This window comes from Anomaloglossus baeobatrachus, chromosome 4 (assembly GCF_048569485.1).
Source record: "Anomaloglossus baeobatrachus isolate aAnoBae1 chromosome 4, aAnoBae1.hap1, whole genome shotgun sequence".
Lineage (NCBI taxonomy): Eukaryota > Metazoa > Chordata > Amphibia > Anura > Aromobatidae > Anomaloglossus > Anomaloglossus baeobatrachus.
The window spans coordinates 675,967,129-675,983,774 of NC_134356.1; the positions used below are offsets into that span (position 1 = coordinate 675,967,129).

The 16,646-nt window shown below is 49.6% G+C and overlaps 2 protein-coding genes across 2 annotated transcripts in view; one reads left to right on the plus strand and one right to left on the minus strand.

Moving 5' to 3' along the window:
• The window catches only part of GPC2 (glypican 2), a 140,022-nt gene extending 133,726 nt beyond the window's left edge, over positions 1 to 6,296 (minus strand). Inside the window, exon 1 of the mRNA XM_075346681.1 lies at positions 6,219 to 6,296. Coding sequence (XP_075202796.1) covers positions 6,219 to 6,225 — 7 coding nt within the window. The 5' untranslated portion in view covers positions 6,226 to 6,296. The remainder of the gene's footprint in view (positions 1 to 6,218) is intronic.
• A 140-nt stretch (positions 6,297 to 6,436) lies between these two features.
• The window catches only part of STAG3 (STAG3 cohesin complex component), a 550,068-nt gene continuing 539,858 nt past the window's right edge, over positions 6,437 to 16,646 (plus strand). The window contains 3 exon segments of the mRNA XM_075346684.1: positions 6,437 to 6,520; positions 16,284 to 16,450; positions 16,526 to 16,634. Of these exon segments, the coding sequence (XP_075202799.1) occupies positions 16,296 to 16,450; positions 16,526 to 16,634 (264 nt within the window). The 5' untranslated portion in view covers positions 6,437 to 6,520; positions 16,284 to 16,295.

Sequence of the window (16,646 nt, forward strand, 5' to 3'; positions counted from 1 at the left end):
AGACGACTTCTGACCTCCTACTGATTATCCAGGATGAGCGATTCCAGACTGCTTCCAAGTTCCCCATGTGTATCTAATCTGAGTGGTTCTAGGCTAATTCCAGCCTCTTCCTGTGTTTCTCATTTAAGTGTATCAGAATGACTTTCATCCTCCTCCTGTCTATCCAATATAAATGGTTTCAGAAGAACACAACTAGCTCCCTCCTGTTTATCCCAACTGAGTGCATCCAGATCACTTCCAGCCTCCTCCAAAGTATCACAGCTGAGCTGCTCTGAATCACAGCCTCATCATGTATATTTCAGCTGAGCTGGTCCAAATCACTTCTAGTCTCCTCTTGTGTATGTTGGCTGAGCTGTTCTCGATCACTTCTAGTCTCCTGTGTATCTTGGCTGAGCTGTTACAGATCACTTCAAGTGTTCTCCTGTATATCTCGGCTGGGCTGTTCTGGATAACTTCTAGTCCCTTCTTCTGTATCTCGGCTGATCACTTTTAGTTTCCTTGTGTGAATCTCAGCTGAGCTGTTTTGGTTCACTTCTAGTGTCCTCCTGTGTATCTTGGATGAGCTGTTCTGGATCACTTGTAGTCTCTTCTTCTGTATATCGGGTGAGCTGTTCTGGATCACTTCTAGTCTCTTCTTCTGTATATCGGGTGAGCTGTTCTGGATCACTTCTAGTCTCTTCTTCTGTATCTCAGGTGAGCTGTTCTGGATCACTTCTAGTCTTTTCTTCTGTATTTTCTTCTGTATGAAGTTCGGCTGATCAGTTCTAGTCTTCTTGTGTGTATCTCAGCTGAGCTGTTCCAAATTACTTGTAGTTTACTCCTGTGTCTCTTGTCTGTGCTGTTCCAGATCACTTCTAGTCTCCTCATGTGAATCATAGCTGAGCTGTTCCAGATCACTTCTAGTGTTCTCTTGTGTATCTTGGTTAAGCTGTTCCAAATTAGTTCTAATGTCCTCCTGTGTATCTCGGTTGAGCTGTTCCGGATCACTTCTGGTCTCATCCTGTGTATCTCGGTTGAGCTTTTCTGGATCACTTCTGGTCTCATCCTGTGTATCTCGGTTGAGCTGTTCCAGATCACTTCTGGTGTCCTCCTGTGTATCTCGGTTGAGCTGTTCCGGATCACTTCTGGTCTCCTCCTGTGTATCTCGGTTGAGCTTTTCCAGATCACTTCTGGTCTCCTGTGTATCTCGGTTGAGCTGTTTCAGATCACTTCTGTTCTCCTCCTGTGTATCTCGGTTGAGCTGTTCCAGATCACTTCTGGTCTCCTCCTGTGTATCTCGGTTGAGCTGTTACGGATCACTTCTGGTCTCCTGTGTATCTCGGTTGAGCTGTTCCAGATCACTTCTGGTCTCCTGTGTATGTCGATTGAGCTGTTCCAGATCACTTCTGGTCTCCTGTGTATCTCGGTTGAGCTGTTCCAGATCACTTCTGGTCTGCTCCTGTGTATCTCAGTTGAGCTGTTCTGGATCACTTCTGGTCTACTGTGTATTTCGGTTGAGCTGTTCTGGATCACTTCTGGTCTGCTCCTGTGTATCTCAGTTGAGCTGTTCTGGATCACGTCTGGTCTCCTCCTGTGTATTTCGGTTAAGCTGTTCTAGATCACTTCTGGTCTGCTCCTGTGTATCTCAGTTGAGCTGTTCTGGATCACTTCTGGTCTCCTCCTGTGTATCTCAGTTGAGCTGTTCTGGATCACTTCTGGTCTCCTCCTGTGTATTTCGGCTGAGCTGTTCTGGATCACTTCTGGTCTCCTCCTGTGTATCTCAGTTGAGCTGTTCTGGATCACTTCTGGTCTCCTCCTGTGTATTTCGGTTAAGCTGTTCTAGATCACTTCTGGTCTCCTCCTGTGTATCTCAGTTGAGTTGTTCTGGGTCACTTCTGGTCTCCTCCTGTGTATCTCGGTTGAGCTCTTCAGGATCACTTCTGGTCTCCTCCTGTGTCTGTCGGCTGAGCAGTTTCGGATCACACCTAGTCTGCTTGTGTTTATCACGGCTGAGCTATTCTGGATCACTTCTAGTCTCCTTGAGTTTTCACACGACTCATGCAGGTCCAGGTATCTTCCCCATGCCAAAAGCTTGTTGATTGGCCTTGGTGCAGCCTTTCAACAAACTTTATTCAGCATCCAAAGAGCATTTGAACTTGACCACGAACTTCCATGAGAAGTGCATGTTCGAGTTCCGAACACTAGGTGTCCAGTACTAACCCCAGAACTTTAAGCCATCTGCCCACGGGCGCTCGTACCTGCGGATATATTCGCAGGTACGGCCGCATGTTTCCCGCAGCTATTTTTAGCTGCGAGTTTCCAGCGGAATAGCTGCGGGAAACATGCAGACTTTCACGCGATTTACCTGCGGACGTCCCGGCCTCTATCTCCATAGCGGAGGGCCGGGATCTCCGCAAGTAAATCCGCATGAATAATTGACATGCAGTTAGGTGCGGCTGAGGGATCTCCGCAGGAGATTCCGCAGCGTGGACACAGACACTCCCCATGTCCCATAGGGTAACATGGGGAGTGCCTGTACATGCTAGAACCTGTGGATTTATCTGGAAAATCCAGAAAAATCTGCAGGTTTTCCGCGGCAAACTGCGCAGCAAAAAGCTCCCGTGGGCACATAGCCTTACCGTTTGGATTCGCTCATCCCTCATCATTACATGTCTTAGAAAAAGCCTCCTCTAAGCTTCCCCGGGAAGGTTCCTTTTTTCCCCTATTTTTCCCCCCGGCATGACACTTTCTGCGTATGATTAGTTAGCATCTTGAAGCATCTTGATCGTTCTCAGAGATGGATCTGTGCTGACGCTTCCTTGAGATGAGCATAAATTACAATCCGCAATAAAGATGAGAAATAAAAAAATAATAAATTATTTTAACTCAACTCAGCAGCCAACAATACATGATAAAACTCCTCTAACAACAGCGACATCCACAGTGCCCCCCACAATAACAGCGACATCCACAGTGCCCCCATAATAACAGCGACATCCACAATGCCCCCCATAATAACAGCGACATCCACAGTGCCCCCCATTATAACAGCGACATCCACAGTGCCCCCCATAATAACAGCGACATCCACAGTGCCCCCCATAATAACAGCGACATCCACAGTGCCCCCCATAATAACAGCGACATCCACAGTGCCCCCCATAATAACAGCGACATCCACAGTGCCCCCCATAATAACAGCGACATCCACAGTGCCCCCCATAATAACAGCGACATCCACAGTGCCCCCCATAATAACAGCGACATCCACAGTGCCCCCATAATAACAGCGACATCCACAGTGCCCCCATAATAACAGCGACATCCACAGTGCCCCCATAACAGCAACATCCACAGTGCCCCCCCATAATAACAGCGACATCCACAGTGCCCCCCATAATAACAGCGACATCCACAGTGCCCCCCATAACAGCGACATCCACAGTGCCCCCCATAACAGCGACATCCACAGTGCCCCCATAATAACAGCGACATCCACAGTGCCCCCATAATAACAGCGACATCCACAGTGCCCCCATAATAACAGCGACATCCACAGTGCCCCCATAATAACAGCGACATCCACAGTGCCCCCATAATAACAGCGACATCCACAGTGCCCCCATAATAACAGCGACATCCACAGTGCCCCCATAATAACAGCGACATCCACAGTGAACCCATAATAACAGCGACATCCACAGTGCCCCCATAATAACAGCGACATCCACAGTGCCCCCATAATAACAGCGACATCCACAGTGCCCCCATAATAACAGCGACATCCACAGTGCCTCCATAATAACAGCGACATCCACAGTGCCCCCATAATAACAGCGACATCCACAGTGCCCCAATAATAACAGCGACATCCACAGTGCCCCCATAATAACAGCGACATCCACAGTGCCCCCATAATAACAGCGACATCCACAGTGCCCCCATAATAACAGCGATATCCACAGTGCCCCCATAATAACAGCGATATCCACAGTGCCCCCATAATAACAGCGACATCCACAGTGCCCCCCACAATAACAGCGACATCCACAGTGCCTCCATAATAACAGCGACATCCACAGTGCCTCCATAATAACAGCGACATCCACAGTGCCCCCATAATAACAGCGACATCCACAGCGAAAAAAAAAAAAGGTTTAAAAAACAACTCAATAGGGTAAAAATAACCCCCTTTTTACCCTATTGAAAATAAAACAATTAAAAAAAAATACAAACATTTGGTATTGCCGCATTTAGAAATATAAAATCAATTAATCTGTTCGGTACACATAAAAATGAACAAAAAAAAACCCCACTGCTTCAAATCTGCGCCTCCAAAAAAAGGGGGAAAAAAAGGAAAACTCCTAAAAAAAGGGAAAAAACGCCTAAAACAAGGGAAAACGCCTAAAAGGGGGAAAAAAAGGTAAAAAAAAGGGAAGATGCCTAAAAAGAAGGGAAAACACTTAAAAAAAAGGGAGAAAACGCCTAAAACAGAGAAAAAAAATATGCCTAAAAAGAAAATTTTTAGGCATTTTGCCTAAAAATAGGGAAAATGCCTAAAAAAAAAACAAAGAAAAAAAAAAAACACTAAAAAAATGGAAAACGCCTAAAGGGAAAACGCCTAAAATAGGGAAAAAAAACGGCTAAAAAAGGGAAAATGCCTAAAAAGAAGGTAAACCAAGTAAAATAGGGAAAAAACGCCTAAAAAAAGGGAAAAACGCCTAATAAAAAGGAAAATGTCTAAAAAAAAAAAAAAGGAAAAAAAACCAAACAAACTAAAAATGCCTAAAAAAAAAAGGAAAAAACACCTAAGGCAACTTGCACACATCCGGCTTTTCTTCACTTTGTCAGATCCGGCGCGCTCCCGTACAGAGTTTACAGTACAATGGCTATGCTGTAACTTCCTGGTCACATGCTCCGGTCACATGACAACATGTGACCGGAGCTTGTTGCGCGGCCATTGTACTGTATACACTGTACGGGAGCGCGCCGGATCCGACTGAAGAAAAGCCGGCCTTAAAAGGAAGGTAAAACACCTAAAAAGAAGGGAAAACACCTAACAAATGGGAAAATGCATAAAAAAAAAGAAAGAAAAGAAACCGCCTGAAAAAAAAAACAAAAATGCCTAAAAGAAAAGAAACCGCCTAACAAAAGGGAAAAAATACCTAACAAATGGGAAAATGCCTAAAAAAAAAAGGGGGAAAAATGCCTTAAAAAAACCTGGAAAACTGCCTAAAAAAAGCGGAAACCGCTTAAAAAGAAGGGAAAATGTCTTAAAATGGAAGGAAAATGTCTTTTCCTTTTAAATATTGTATCTTCTATAATTGTTACTTGTTTGTATATGTTTATGTATATGATATGTATATGTATATGAGCCTCCTGAATTGTAAAGCGCTGCGGAATATGTTGGCGCTATAGAAATAAAGATTATTATTATTATTATTATTATTAAAAAAAAAAAAAAAGAAAGCACCTAAAAAAAGGGAAAACGCACTGATGAAAAAAAACTCAGTAATCAGAGCAGATTTCTGATATGTATTCTGGTGTGGAGAGCTTGGGGGAAAAAAAAAAAAAAAAGGCAAAAATGCCGCAATATACTCTGTGCGGGATATCAAAACGCTGCAAAACCATCAGTAAAAATAGCATTTTTTTTTCTAACAAAACCTAGCAAATATCTTGATAAAAAAAAACTTACATCTAAAATAATTTTTTTTATATATATATATATTTATATGGCTCAGTCAAAAAGTGCGTTTTTGGGGGAAAAATTACCTTAGTTTATTGTGACTATTTTGGTAACTGCTTTGCCATGGGGTTCATTTAAATAAATAATAAAAAAAAAAAAAAAAAACCCCACAAATATTCTGCACATAAAACATGACGCACCGCTCTGTGTGAACGTGCGCTGTGTTAACCGACAAAGTTTTCTGTGGGGAAAAAAAATGTATTAATCAATTTTAAATACTATTTACCCTGAATATAAAACTCTATGGCTGCAGAGATGATGGACAAATAATACAGCCGTCACCTCACCTCAAGTCTATCACTAGGAAACCTGGGGACCAGCTGTGAGGTGAAGGTAACGGCGGCCATTTTGTTTGCCTCCCAGTTTTAAAACCAGCCATATATACGTATTTAGCACTTTTTTTTACTAAAATATTGATATTTACTACAGTTTACTATTCTACTGTCGTGTTTAGAAGTAGTAACTGCAGGGATTTATGCAGAGCACGGTTTACATTTCATCACTAGGTCAGAGTCTGCGCCTCAGAGACTGAGAGAAAATGGCCGCCACCGGCGTCTCCTCCGACCTCTAGGAGCTTTCGGCGCCAAAACGCGGACTGCTCCTATTGGTTAATCGCCGTGCCTCGGAGGCGGGGCTTCTGCCGCTGTTGCTGTGTGAAGCGGGCGGTGGGCGTGGTTTGGCGTTACCGCCGTTTTCTGTCAGCGGGTGACAGGAGTCAGAGCTGCGGAGGATCCCGGGCTGTGCGGAGGTGCCGAGTGTCCGCTCCGATTCCTTCCCTCACCCGAACACCCTGCGGTAGGCGTGACCTGACCAGTGTGGGCGTGGTGGTACAGTGATTTTATCCCGTCATTGTAGGTTGTAGCCATAGATGTAGTAATAGGGGAGAGAAGAGCGGGCAGCTCCGTTTGGCGCCAGTCACTTTGCCATGAGACCCCGTGGTTGCCAGAACGACCCAGCTACAAAGGAAAGCTAGCTGCTGACAATGTACGAGATGGTCACGTCACGTGACCCTACAGTCATGTGATTACTACCCCTAGAGCTTGGTCACGTGACCTATTACTACTGAATGACAGCGTGGTCATGTGACCTATCACTAGTTGCTTCACGTGACCTGCCATCACAGCTCTGTAATGCAGCCATTGGCTTCTGTGGTCACATGACCCATCACTACTGTGGTGTCACAGTACAATGGGGGCAGAAGGGTGTAAGATGTGACCACATTCACTGTCATCAGTGGCAATTTAGCAGAAATTAAATTGCCTTCTTATCTCATGGCTAGCTTCTACGCTTTAGTGCGCTCATCACTAGTCATCATCCAACTTCAGTCCGGTGGGGACACTACCTCCGCCAATTATCTGTTCCCAGTGACTGCTGAATGTGATCAGATGTGGAGCAGAACAGCACAGCGCCGCCACCTGGATAGTGGCTGCAGCCGCGAATGCGGTACTGTGCTGGACTGTAAGGCTATGTGTCCACGGGACAATGTATCTGCGGATTTTTCTGCATCAAAATCCGCAGCTTTCCCTCAAAATCCGCACCTTTTCATAGGTGCGGATTTTTTTTTTTCTTTTTCAATTTTAAAGCCAAAATCCGGACGAAAATCTGCAACAATAATTGACATGTTGCAGATTTTTCCGCACGAAAATTCGCATAATTTCCGCTGCGGAAAAATCCGCAGCGTGGACACAGCATTTCCCAAATGCCATAGAAATGGCTGGGGAGAAGCTGTGCTGCAGATTTTCTGCAAAAAAAATTTTCCGCGAGAAATCCGCGGCAAAATCCACGCATTTTCTGCAGCGTGGGCACATAGCCTAAGAATTAGTATGAATAAAAATGCCTCATTGTGTGTAGTAGGTGGCTGTAGACTCCGGCCCATAGAAGTGATTGTAGTAAATATTCTAGGACTGGAAATCCATTTTAATTTGTGGAAGTACAGTCTCTTGCAGTACAAAGTAATTCAGTGGGTTAGTATTGATCTAGTAGCCTACTGTCTATACTTGGTGATCCAGTGGATTAGTGTTTACTCTGATGACTCAGGGGCTTAGTATCTATCTCTGGTGATCCAGTGACTTACTATCTGTCCCTGTTGATCTGGTGAATGAATGTCTGTCCCTGGTGATCCAGTGACTTAGGGTCTGTCCCTGGTCATCCAGTGACGTACTATCCAGTGATGTAGTATCTGTCCCTGGTGATACAGTGGCTTAGTATGTATCCCTGGTGATGATCCAGTGGCGTAGTATGTATCCCTGGTGATGATCCAGTGGCGTAGTATGTATCCCTGGTGATGATCCAGTGTCGTAGTATGTATCCCTGGTGATGATCCAGTGTCGTAGTATGTATCCCTGGTGATGATCCAGTGGCATAGTATGTATTCCTGGTGATGATCCAGTGGCGTAGTATGTATCCCTGGTGATGATCCAGTGGCGTAGTATGTATCCCTGGTGATGATCCAGTGGCGTAGTATGTATCCCTGGTGATGATCCAGTGGCGTAGTATGTATCCCTGGTGATGATCCAGTGGCGTAGTATGTATCCCTGGTGATGATCCAGTGGCGTAGTATGTATCCCTGGTGATGATCCAGTGGCGTAGTATGTATTCCTGGTGATGATCCAGTGGCGTAGTATGTGTCCCTGGTGATGATCCAGTGGCGTAGTATGTATCCCTGGTGATGATCCAGTGGCGTAGTATGTATCCCTGGTGATGATCCAGTGGCGTAGTATGTATCCCTGGTGATGATCCAGTGGCGTAGTATGTATCCCTGGTGATGATCCAGTGGCGTAGTATGTATCCCTGGTGATGATCCAGTGGCGTAGTATGTATCCCTGGTGATGATCCAGTGACTTAAAGCCGCTTTACACGCTGCGATTTCGCTAGCGAGATCGCTAGCGTGCGTCACGGGCAAATCGCTGCCAGTGGCGCACAAAATCACGCAGACCCATCACTACTTACCTGCCTAGCGACGTCGCTGTGACCGGCAAAGCGGAGGGGCGGAGATGAGCGGGACGGAACATGCCGCCCACCTCCTTCCTTCCTCATTGCGGGCGGCCGCAGGTAAGGTGAGGTTCCTCGTTCCTGCGGTGTCACACATAGCGATGTGTGCTGCCGCAGGAACGAGGAACAATCTGCGTCCTGAAAAAGCAACGATAATTGGGAATATGGGTCTATGTCACCGATTAGCGATTTTGAACGTTTTTGTGACGATTCAAAATCGCTAATAGGTATCACACGCAACGACATCGCTAACGAGGCTGGATGTGCGTCACAAATTCCGTGACCCCCAACAACATCGCATTAGCGATGTCGTAGCGTGTAAAGCGGCCTTTAGGGTCTGTTCCTGGTTATCAAGTGGTGTACTGTCTTCCTTGTGATCCACTGGCTTTAGTGTCTGCCTTTTAATTTACCTGTGGCTTAGTGTCTGTCCCTGGTGATCCAGAGATTTGGCTATGTGCACAAATTGAGTATTTGCAGAAATTTTTGCATCTCTTGGCAGGAAAAACGCTGTTTTTGCCTCGTTTTTGATACATTTTTTACAATACGTTTTCTTTACAATACGTTTTCCTGTGTTCTGGGGTGAAAAGACACTGCAAAGAAATGCGTATGTGTGAGATACCCTAAAGGGGGCTTTACACGTTGCGACATCGGTACCGATTATATCGTCGGGGTCACGTCGTTAGTGACGCACATCCGGCGCCGTTAGCGACATCGCAGCGTGTAAACCCTAGGAGCGACGATCGCAAAAACGTCAAAAATCATTGATCGGTGACACGTCGCTCCTTTCCATAAGGTCGTTCCTGCAGCACCGCACATCGCTGTGTGACACCGCGGGAACGACAAACATCTCCTTACCTGCCTCCACCGACAATGCGGAAGGAAGGAGGTGGGCGGGATGTTACGTCCCGCTCATGTCCGCCCCTCCGCTTTGATTGGCTGGCCGCTTAGTGACGTCGCTGTGACGCTGAACGCACCTCCCCCTTGAAGGAGGGATTGTTCGGCGGTCACAGCGACGTCGCCGACCAGGTATGTGCATGTGAAGCTGCCGTAGCGATAATGTTCGCTACGGCAGCGTTCACCACATATCGCATGTGCTAAGGGGGCAGGTGCTGTCGCGCTCGACATCGCTAGCGATGTCGCAGTGTGTAAAGCCCGCTTTAGTGTCTTTCCCTAGTGTTGTAGTGGTGGTGCTGGTTTATTGTCCGGTTTCTTATTCGGGGGTGAAGTTGGTTTCTTATTTAATAGTTTCTTATTCGGCAATTATTTATTTTCTGCACCGAATAAGAAACTGGACAAATTAGAAACCAACTTCAGCATTATTGGCAGGTGCCTAAATATGATGATCCAGTGTCATAAGCTATGTTCACACAGGGCGTTTTTGCTGTAATTTTTTTTTTTTCATGTTTTTTCATTGTTTTTTTTATGCAGATCCATGCTATTATAACGCTGCTTTTACAGTACCAGCAAAGTCTAAGAGATTCCAGACATCTCGTGCACATACACAAACATTTGCTTGGCGGCCTGCTTGGTTTTTCCTGTTGCTATGAAAGTAGCAGCACATCAATTCTTTCATTGTTTTTCCAGTTTTTTCACCCATACAAAGCAATGAGGGAGTACAAAAACTGCACCAAAACCGCAGGTTATTTCCTGCCAAGAGATGAGTTTTTACTGCAGAAAAAACGTCCTGTGTTAACATAACCTTAATGTCTGACCCTTGTAAGACAATGGCTTACTGTCTGTCCCTGGAGAGCCAGTGGCTCACTGTCTGTCCCTGGAGAGCCAGTGGCTCACTGTCTGTCCCTGGAGAGCCAGTGGCTCACTGTCTGTCCCTGGAGAGCCGGTGGCTCACTGTCTGTCCCTGGAGAGCCGGTGGCTCACTGTCTGTCCCTGGAGAGCCGGTGGCTCACTGTCTGTCCCTGGAGAGCCGGTGGCTCACTGTCTGTCCCTGGAGAGCCGGTGGCTCACTGTCTGTCCCTGGAGAGCCGGTGGCTCACTGTCTGTCCCTGGAGAGCCGGTGGCTCACTGTCTGTCCCTGGAGAGCCGGTGGCTCACTGTCTGTCCCTGGAGAGCCGGTGGCTCACTGTCTGTCCCTGGAGAGCCGGTGGCTCACTGTCTGTCCCTGGAGAGCCGGTGGCTCACTGTCTGTCCCTGGAGAGCCGGTGGCTCACTGTCTGTCCCTGGAGAGCCGGTGGCTCACTGTCTGTCCCTGGAGAGCCGGTGGCTCACTGTCTGTCCCTGGAGAGCCGGTGGCTCACTGTCTGTCCCTGGAGAGCCGGTGGCTCACTGTCTGTCCCTGGAGAGCCAGTGGCTCACTGTCTGTCCCTGGAGAGCCAGTGGCTCACTGTCTGTCCCTGGAGAGCCAGTGGCTCACTGTCTGTCCCTGGAGAGCCAGTGGCTCACTGTCTGTCCCTGGAGAGCCAGTGGATTAGTATCTGACCCTGTAGATTAGTGTCTGACCCTGGTGATCCAGTGGATTAATGGTTGACCCTGGTTATCCAGCGGATTAGTGGCTGACTCTGGTGATCCAGCAGATTAGTGGCTGACTCTGGTGATCCCAGTAGTTTGGTGCCTGACCCTGGTGATCCCAGTGGCTTGGTGCCTGACCCTGGTGATCCCAGTGGCTTGATGCCTGACCCTGGTGATCCCAGTGGCTTGGTGCCTGACCCTGGTGATCCCAGTGGCTTGGTGCCTGACCCTGGTGATCCCAGTGGCTTGGTGCCTGACCCTGGTGATCCCAGTGGCTTGGTGCCTGACCCTGGTGATCCCAGTGGCTTGGTGCCTGACCCTGGTGATCCCAGTGGCTTGGTGCCTGACCCTGGTGATCCCAGCGGCTTGGTGCCTGACCCTGGTGATCCCAGCGGCTTGGTGCCTGACCCTGGTGATCCCAGCGGCTTGGTGCCTGACCCTGGTGATCCCAGCGGCTTGGTGCCTGACCCTGGTGATCCCAGCGGCTTGGTGCCTGACCCTGGTGATCCCAGCGGCTTGGTGCCTGACCCTGGTGATCCCAGCGGCTTGGTGCCTGACCCTGGTGATCCCAGCGGCTTGGTGCCTGACCCTGGTGATCCCAGCGGCTTGGTGCCTGACCCTGGTGATCCCAGCGGCTTGGTGCCTGACCCTGGTGATCCCAGCGGCTTGGTGCCTGACCCTGGTGATCCCAGCGGCTTGGTGCCTGACCCTGGTGATCCCAGCGGCTTGGTGCCTGACCCTGGTGATCCCAGCGGCTTGGTGCCTGACCCTGGTGATCCCAGCGGCTTGGTGCCTGACCCTGGTGATCCCAGCGGCTTGGTGCCTGACCCTGGTGATCCCAGCGGCTTGGTGGCTGACCCTGGTGATCCCAGCGGCTTGGTGCCTGACCCTGGTGATCCCAGCGGCTTTGTGTGTATCTGCTATTTTTTTAATACATCCCCAGGGTGTAATGTGCATCCCTGGTCATGCCATGGATTAGATTTGATTTACGTTCATTTATTAGTCTTTGACTTCTATATTGTTAGTTATTTAGTAGCCACTGCTAAATGTCTAGTAGATTAGTGAACAATTTTATTTTAGAGACGCATCCCAAATTTCTGATTACTGAGGCAGGCTCTTGGCACCCCGGGCAAACAGCTGGTTTTCCAGGGATAAGCTGTTGTCATGAGTGTCAGGGCCTGATGTGGTCTCGGGGGGTTCTATGATAAGAAGGTCACAGCGTGTTGTTGATGGCAGATCCGCTTTAGTTCCCAGTCGCCATTTACCCTGAGATGGAGCGTATTTAATTAAATCCAGTACTAAAAGGAGATTAAGGTTCATTTCTATCCTGCAGTGATCTAACAGGTAGTTGTAACCTCAGCTACCGCCACTCCCTTCTGCTATAAATATCCATTGCTCACTCCTCTCTGCCAGCTATAGCTCATACCTATGCTGTCCATGTTGAAGGAACTCGTTGCTGCATACCGTGTTTCCCAGAAAGTAAGACAGTGTCTTACATTCTTTTTACCCCCAAAAGTGCCACTATGTCTTACTTTCGGGGTATGTCTTATATTGGAAAAAATCCCACAGCAATCGCTGCAAGTCTCCATGCAATGTACCGTATGGGGACTTGCTGCGATTGCGCCCTAAGTGTACCGCAAGTTAAGGAAACTTAACCACCAGCGGCTGCACATGAGGGCACTGAGGCTGCGTGATTTTGTATGTTGTCCGTGGTCCTGATGGACCACGGACAACATTACTGCAACATTTCAACATTTCTCGGTAGTCGAGCGTTCAGCTGAGCGCCCGACCGTCGGCATGTGTCAGCTCTCAGCTGAGCGCTAAGCCGCCGGCATGCCAGGGCGTTCAGCTGAGCGCTTTGCCGCCGGCATGTGTCAGCTCTCAGCTGAGCTCTAAGCCGCCGGCACGTCAGGGCACTCAGCTGAGCGCCCGACCGCCGGCATGTGTCAGCTCTCAGCTGAGCTCTAAGCCGCCGGCATGTCAGGGCACTCAGCTGAGCGCCCGACCGCCGGCATGTGTCAGCTCTCAGCTGAGCGCTTTGCCGCCGGCATGTCAGGGCGCTCAGCTGAGCGCTTTGCCGCCGGCATGTCAGGGCTCTCAGCTGAGCGCTCGGCCGCCGGCATGTTAGGGCGCTCAGCTGAGCGCTCGGCCGCTGTAACTGTACTGTAAAGAAGAAAAAAAATAAATACATTTTTACTACGTCTTACTTTCGGGGTACGTCTTACATTAGCCGACCCCCCCCCCCCCAAAACCCCCACTACGTCTTACTATCGGGGGTGTCTTACTATCGGGGAAACACGGTAGCTCTGGTGTTGTTTCTATTGCAGCTGCGAAGTTCCTTACTGAAGGAAACCTAGGAGACCTTGTTGTTGTTGTCTTCCCTCACTCGTTTGTCTTACCTAAATCGTGCTTCTTGCAGTAGCAAGGCTAGTGTTTCAATGGCCTTCACTAACCACGGTGAGTTTAGGGTCTGCGAGGGCCTAGGCATGTGATCGGTGCATGGGGGCAAGCACCCGTGTAGGGAGTGCAGGGGTCAGCCTCAGGTAAGTGCTTGGAGGTGACCCCACTCCCCTCTCTATAGTGTGAAGCCCCACTGTTGTATTGTTTTCTTGGTGTACCATATTTATTGCGTCGCTCGCTGGGGGTCCACCCCTGCCCTGGCGTGACACTACTGTGGAGTTCCTGCCGTATCTCGCCACTTTCTGGGAGGAAACCTGCAGTCACATTGTGGCAGCTGTGGCCCGCCAGGGATACCGATTTTAGCAGCCCCTGCATGGCAAAAGTGGCATCATGTACTGACTATGCAGATGAATGCACAAAGGGCGGACAACAATGGCAGGGTAGACCGCTTTCACACTTGCGTTCAGCGCAATCCGCCACTATGGAGAATAGCGCAGTCCATTAACGCACTGCACTATTCTCCATAGACTTGAATTGACGATGCACTGCAACGCAAATGTCAGCGTTGCATCCGCTGGACGACACGGAGTTGTTATTTTGACGCAGCGTCGGGAAGAGGGAACGCTGCATGTAGCGTTTTTTGGGTCGTTAAAATAACGCATCTTGACGGATTCCGTTAGAATCCGCCAAGGTGTCTAATGATTGTCTATGGTGGCGGATTCAGCCGCAATGCACTAAGCGGCGGAATCCGCTGACAGATACCAGCACGTTCTACTGAACATGCTCAGCATGTCCAGCAGAACGATCTAAATAGTTTAAAATCACTCCTGGTCTCTCTCCCCCCTCCCTCGTACTCACCGATCACCGCTGCACAGCTGTCACACTGCTCTGGCGGCTTCTCCTGCTTTTGAACATGCCGGCCGCTCATTATTCCATCTCGTATTCCCTGCTTCCCCCGCCCACCGGCGCCTATGATTGGTTGCAGTCAGACACACCCTACGCTGAGTGACAGCTGTCTCACTGCAACCAATCACAGCTGCCGGTGGGCGTGTCTATATCGTGCAGTACAATAAATAAATAAATAATTGAAAAAAAACGGCATGCGGTCCCCCCTAATTTTGATACCAGCCAAGATAAAGCCACACGGTATTCTCAGGATGGGGAGCCCCACGTTATGGGAAGCCCCCCAGCCTAACAATATCAGCCAGCAGACGCCCGGAATTGCCGCATCCATTAGATGCGACAGTCCCGGGACTCTACCGGCTCATGCCGAATTGCTCTGGTGCGGTGGCAATCAGGGTAATAAGGAGTTAATGGTGGCCCATAGCTGCCACTAAGTCCTAGGTTAATCATGGCAGGCGTCTATGAGACACATTCCATGGTTAACCTGTAAGTGAAAGTAAATAAACACATACACCCGAAATAATACTTTATTTGGAATAAAAGACAAAAAAACACCCACTTTCACTACTTTATTAAAATCCCCAAACACCCCTCCAGGTCCGGCGTAATCCACGAAGTCCCGCGACGCATCCAGCTCTGCTACATGAAGCTGACAGGAGTGGCAGTAGAACACCGCCGCTCCTGTGAGCTCCACTCAGAAACTGAAGAGAGTCGCGCTGTTAGGGGGGACGTCACTGAGGTAGTACCGGTATGTGTGCAGTGATGATGGGGGCGGTAGTGCCTGCCTGCGTGTGTGTTGATGATGGGGGCGGTAGTGCCGGGGTGTGCGCGGTGATGATGGGGGCAGTAGTGCCGGGGTGTGCGCGGTGATGATGGGGGCGTTAGTGTGAGGATGTGCGCGGTGATGATGGGGGCGGTAGTGCCTGCGTGTGTGTGGTGATGATGGGGGCGGTAGTGCCTGCGTGTGTGTGGTGATGATGGGGGCGGTAGTGCCTGCGTGTGTGTGGTGATGATGGGGGCGGTAGTGCCGGGGTGTCTGCGGTGATGATGAGGGCGGTAGTGCCGGGGTGTGTGCGGTGATGATGGGGGCGGTAGTGCCGGGGTGTGTGCGTTGATGGGGGCGGTAGTGCCGGGGTGTCTGCGGTGATGATGAGGGCGGTAGTGCCGGGGTGTGTGCAGTGATGATGGGGGCGGTAGTGCCGGGGTGTGTGCGGTGATGATGGGGGCGGTAGTGCCGGGGTGTGTGCGGTGATGATGGGGGCGGTAGTGCCGGGATGGGGGCGGTAGTGCCGGGGTGTGCGCGGTGATGATGAGGGCGGTAGTGCCGGGGTGTGCGCGGTGATGATGGGGGCGGTAGTGCCGGGGTGTGTGCGGTGATGATGGGGGCGGTAGTGCCGGGGTGTCTGCGGTGATGATGAGGGCGGTAGTGCCGGGGTGTGCGCGGTGATGATGACGGTAGTGTCGGGGTGTGCGCGGTGATGATGGGGGCGGTAGTGCCGGGATGTGCGCGGTGATGATGAAGGCTCTCTCGGCTAAAGAAAACTTAACGCAACGTGTTATTTCACTGGAATCCGTTGCGTTTATTATCACAGTATTTGCAAGGCATCAGTCACATGCGTCACACAGCACATTGTGACGCATGCCGCACAACTTAAGTGTGAAAGCACCCTTATACTGTTGTGTAGGGAATAATTGAGAACAGCGAGCATGCTGGGAAATGTGTTTGGTATCACAAGCCTAGGTAATGGGCTGTTATTCCCCCTTCTGAGCGGCGTTTCTATCACTTTGTGTTCTGCAGCTCCTGCCAGAGATGACGTCTCAGGAGTCGCACAACTCCGCATCAGAAGCATCTGCTCCCCCGTCCTCCTCACCTCCCGGCTCCCCGGTGCCAGGGATCGGCAGCAGATCGGCCTCCAGTGACGGAGGAGGATCAGCGAGTGCAGGCGAAGAGCCGGGGACTGACACGTGAGGAGCATTCACTTATATCCCTTACCACAAAGCATTCCCAGACACTAACCCTGGAATACTGATGCATTTTAGGAACGTGGACAGCCACCTTGAATCCTCTGCGGATGACGACGGAAGTGACTTTGAAGAAACTTTGAAGAAGAAAAAGAGCACTCGGAGACGCGCTGTAAAGCAGACTGCGGTCAGTATAAGG